At 31.0% G+C, this 5,468-nt stretch overlaps 1 protein-coding gene across 1 annotated transcript; it reads right to left on the reverse strand.

Moving 5' to 3' along the window:
• Positions 1-1,804: 1,804 nt before the first annotated feature.
• Positions 1,805-2,411, reverse strand: LOC116015756 (transcription factor bHLH162-like). The gene is made up of 2 exons (XM_031255928.1): positions 2,274-2,411; positions 1,805-2,173 (listed from the first exon to the last, which is right to left on the reverse strand). The coding sequence occupies exons 1-2, from the start codon at positions 2,409-2,411 to the stop codon at positions 1,805-1,807; spliced, it is 507 nt and encodes a 168-aa protein (XP_031111788.1).
• Positions 2,412-5,468: the final 3,057 nt, after the last annotated feature.

Consider the following 5,468-nt stretch of genomic DNA (forward strand, 5'->3'; position numbering starts at 1 on the left):
TAGCTTGACACAACTAAAAAAAGGTACGTGATTTTCACATTTCGATTTCATGTTAAGGCATTGTCTCTGTTGATTTTTTTCCACTTATTCATATTTTATTATGGGAAAATTACATTTTTTTTTGTCCATAAGTTATATAGTAATTGCAAAATTCTCTCTAATTGTTGATTATACTCACTTTTCATGCCTAAACTATCTTTCGTCTATTTACTAACAAAATATTAGAGACGAAATTTACTACTTTAGTATAACTTAGGACAAAAAGTGAGCACGAAAACTTAATAAAATGATGAAAAGTGCAACGACAAATATGTTAGAGGAAAGGAACCTATGGAAAAACCTTATTCGATTTGGTTGGAGGAAAAGAACCTATGAACAATCCCGCCAACAAGAGTCCAAAAAATTGAGCAATACAAATTAGGGGTGGGCACTTCGAGATTCGGTACGGTTTTTTTCGGTATCGGTATTTCGGTATTACAAAAAATGATACCATTCGGTTTTACAATAAAGTTTGGTTCGGTTTCGGTTCGGTATGAAACGGTTCGGTTTCGGTTCGAAATTATTTCGGTTCAGTTAGGATGTTCAATTTTCAACATTTACTAATTTTCCAAACAACACACTGCCAAACAATACATATTCGCATAATCCAAAGTCTAAAATATAAATATTACATAAAAACAAAACAATTCAAACACAAAATTAACATAGCAATCCAAATTGTAAAGTAATATCTTGTTCATCCATCATCCCCTCATCACGGATCAATATTAATTATTATTATTATTATTATATATATTTAAAAACCGAACGGTTTTCGGTTCGGTTCGATTTACCGAACCGTTCGGTTTCTCTATATTAAGTACCATTCGGTTCTTTCGGTTTATACCGAACTGAACCAAACCACTTCGGTACGGTTCGGTTTGGTTCGTTTCGGTAAAACCGAACCGAAGTGCCCACCCCTAATACAAATGTTTGGAATAAAAATTAGACATATAGCAACAGGTTTAAGCGAAAACAATGCTTCATTTAAAAAATTTAGATTAATATCAAGTATTCATCCGCGTGTTGACCAATTGATGTAAAATAAAGGAAAAAAGACCATATCAACTCTATAAATATTATAAACTTTTAAAATTTATAATATTTATAAAATTCTCTTTCTCTTTTTTTTTCCATATTTTACATGTCACAAAAAGTCTATCACTTTTGGTTTCTTGGTCTGATCATCATTCAGTGAAGGCATATGAGGTCAGAATTGATATGATACGCCAGAAATATAGCTCTTCAACCGTTCTTGTATTCCATTTGTATCCATTCCAAGCCTCGGTGAAAATGCCTATTCAGCGCAAAAAAAAAAAAAAATAATAATAAATAAATAAATAACACTGTCAACAACATACACATAATCGAGAAATAACTAATGATAAGGAATGTTACTTATGGGCAACCTAGATTGATTTATGATCTTATGATTTTTTGTCAGTTAGGGTCATAAAACGGGATTTGCGAGACCAAACTAATATATAGAGTCAATAAATGACTCACAACATATTAGATGAACTAGATGTGTTAGGATGAAACACCTATCACTAGACTAAAAGTTATACTACTTATGAACAGATATTGCATTGTAACAGAGTAATATTCAAAAAAAAAAAATTATACTACTTCAAACCCGTGACTTGACTCTCATACCAAACACTTTTTTTTTTAATACTGTCACAGTTTTCGAGAGACAGAGTGTTGGACTTACCCTTCAAACCTCCCCAATAGTTCCCTACTTATTTGGTATTGGACTTGGCCATTAGCTGGCTCCGGCTAACACGATGCTAACACAAAGCAGATGAAAATGGCTGTTTATTACTGTATAGTATACCTTGCAAATAATTGTATGGTAGATGTTGAGGCCCACAGTGGAGTTAGTTGCACTCACAACTTCTGTGCCTTCCTCTTGAAGAATCCGAAACACTTTATCCATCTTTAGCTTCTTGTTCTCCCACCCACACGCTATATTTATCTCTAAACTTTCGCCTCTCTCATTGTCATTCACGGCTAATACGACCACTGATGCTTGTAGATTGTCCTTTCTTGCTTTCAGCTCTTCAACGTTTTTCTCTAGTTTTTTTATGTAGTTCGTGGCGTGATCCAACAAGTCAAAAGCCGGACATTTTTCCTGTACATCAACAACAAAGAAATCCTTAATCAGCCTCAGTTTTAAAGATATACATTCAATGACACACATGAATGGATGAAAGGATGAGCTAATACCATACCAGACAGTTTTCACCAGAGACGAGAGAGGCGAGTCGACGATATAGAACTTTCATTTGCTGCCGCCGATTCTTCTCCGTCCAATTCCGGCCAGGTTTCGTCGGTCTTGGTCTCATCGGCAAACTGCTGTTGGGCTGCATTTTATTTTTACTTGTATCAAATTGGTCTGGAGCATACATGTGTATATACAGGCACAATTTGCTATCATTGTACAAGACAACCCAACAATGGGCTGGAATGGCCTGGCTAGGTTTTCGTTTCTGAGATTAAGTGCATTAACATAATCATCAGTCATCACACAATTACATGCGCAATATGTCGTTTTAATAAAGTAATTATCCGAAGTTTAACACATAATAATAACATTTATTAAGAGTTAATAATGATTCGCACGTCAAAATACTCTGTGGACCTTTTGCCTGCTAGCTAGGATTCCAATCACCGTTCAATTTCCTTGAATTGTTGACTAATGGATAGACCATTCATATTTAATTTGATTAATTACTTACTCTCTGTCGCTGTATTTACACTACATGTTTCTTTGATTCACACTACCATCTAGGTTGATATTAGTTGGGTGCAAACTTGGGTTAAAGTTCTTTTAACCGACAGAGTTGAAGAATTTCGGTTAACCGTTTTTTAACTGAAAAAGTTCAATTCAATTAATGGTATATATATATATATATATATATATATATATATATGGCCGGTCCCGAGCACGGGCGGGCTGGGCGACCGCCCAGGGCCCATGCTAGAAGGGGCACATCCAAATTAATGTTATAATTATATTAAAAAACAAAAAATTAAGAATAGACACGGGGAGTCGAGGACCCCTAATTATCTTTTATCTATTAGAATCGACACCCTAACCGGATAATCCATTCGTCTTAAAATTTTTTTCCAATTCAATTAATCCTCGCATCTTCGTCTCATTTGTTTGCGGTTTTGGCCCATTGCCCGTTGTAACTTGTAAGTTTTCTTCTATTTGTAATTTGTTCTGTCTTTATTTCCTCTACAACACTGCACACATGCAACACAATACACCAATAGGGCATTAGGAATTTAGGACTATAAATATATATCCTCTAATAAGTAATGCAAATATGTAATGTTTATTTGGATAATGAATTTTGTGAAATCTGTAATTCTAGAATATATATATATATATATATATAATTTTTGAATTATAATTATCCTGAGTTATTGAGTTACGTTTTGTCTAATACATTATATTTACAGGGATATAAAGTGAAAGAAGAAAAGAACAAAAAAGCGTGGTTGTAGAGCTGTTTGTGATACTGATACAACTGAAGACTAAAGAGAACTTTTTAAACATATTCAAGTGCTTTTGTTCTTTTCTTATACACAATTTTTAAAATTATTTTATATAATGTTACCTAAAAAGTCTTTTCTTATACACAGTTTTTAAAATTATTTTATATAATGTTATCTAAAAAAGCATTTACCTAATGGCGAAAAAAGAAAAAAAAAAAACAAGTAAAGTAGCTAATAGAATCACAAAGAGGATCTATAAATAAATTTTTCAAAAAGTCAGAATCATCTAATGAAAATTTGAAACAATCTAAAGAAAATTTAAATGACCAAGGCTTTTGTGTATTGAGAAGGATATGCTAGTGAATGTTAATCTTGATGCAATTATCGATAATTTTGCATCGACTAAAGCACGCAATAATTTTTTGTCATGATTACTTTGATAATAGTATTTCATGTTATTTGATATTATTATTTGTTAGTATTATGAAATTTTAATTTTAATTTTTCATATAGGAGCTCATTTTTTTTAATTTCACCAGGGCCTCTAAAATGTTTGGACCGGCCCTATATATATATATATATATATATATATATATATATATATATATATATATATATATATATATATATATATATATATTGATGTTTGTACTTTAATTTTTGCTTTTATGTTTGTAGTGTTGTTACGTTATGGTATTGTGTTTGTATATTTTCTTATTAATTTATTATTATAGGTATTATTTTAAAATTTTGAATCTTTAACTTAAAAAATTTCGGTTAATCAGTTAACCGACTAATTAACCAAAAAAAAAATTCAGTTCAATTAATTCGGTAATACAGAGTTCGATTCGGTTAATGGTTAAACTTTTAAAAAACTTCAATTAAAACGATTGAGTTAATCAAAATGTTAACCTAGCTATTGCACACCCCTAATTGATCCACATGAGCTGGCATAAGCGCAGCTTTACCCACATAACCCAATCCATGAACAATTTATGTCCTATTGTGCATGGGCCGGCCAAGCTTAACATGGTCTTGTATATAAGTTGTGCACTTGTGCTAGCTAGGCCACCCTCCAAGTAATGTGGCAGGGTCGACATAGGCTTTGATTATTTTTATCCATATATTTTTATGTTTATTTTTTATTTATTTAGCAAAACTTGTAAGTTGTAAGTTAAAAATGTACCTTTATGAAAACAACATTTACATACAAGGTAAAATTAATCTCAAAATCTTTTATAAAGAGTATAGTCTTACACTTATACGGATAAATTACAAGAATTTTATATATTAATTTTATTTGTAATAACTTGTATTAATTTGAGTTTTTAAAATGTGTAAATTTCTAATTTATAAAGTATAAATTTGAACTTTGTAAATGAGCTTAACATTTAAAGAAATACGTAATAAAGTTAAAATTTTTATAATTAAAATTCAAATTTTAATATTACTATATCGATCCATCCCATTTTTATGTATTGATTTGGTTCACGAAACTTGATTAAACTATTTACAATTCAATTTTTTTATAATATTAAATTTAGTTTTAGTCAATTACTATGTAATGTTATGGTATACTAGTTATCATTTCAAATTGGTGGTAATAGGTTCGAACCCCAGTAGTCTCTCGGTTATCATTTCAACTGGAATTATATTTGTTGCATAACTCTATTACAGATTCACACATGCATAACTCTACATTCACGATTTCTTAACTCCATATTCACAATTTGAAACCTCCACATTCACACATTTCTGGGTAATTCTACATTCACACAATCATAAATCTACATTCACGATTTCTATACTCTCCATTCACACTTTGTAACCTCTACATTCACACATTTTTGGACAACTCTATATTTAGCAATATGTTTACTAAAAAACAAAAAAAAAAAAAAACGACGTAGTTTTGGACCCAG

The sequence above is a fragment of the Ipomoea triloba genome, chromosome 4 (assembly GCF_003576645.1).
Source record: "Ipomoea triloba cultivar NCNSP0323 chromosome 4, ASM357664v1".
NCBI classification, from domain to species: Eukaryota; Viridiplantae; Streptophyta; class Magnoliopsida; order Solanales; family Convolvulaceae; genus Ipomoea; species Ipomoea triloba.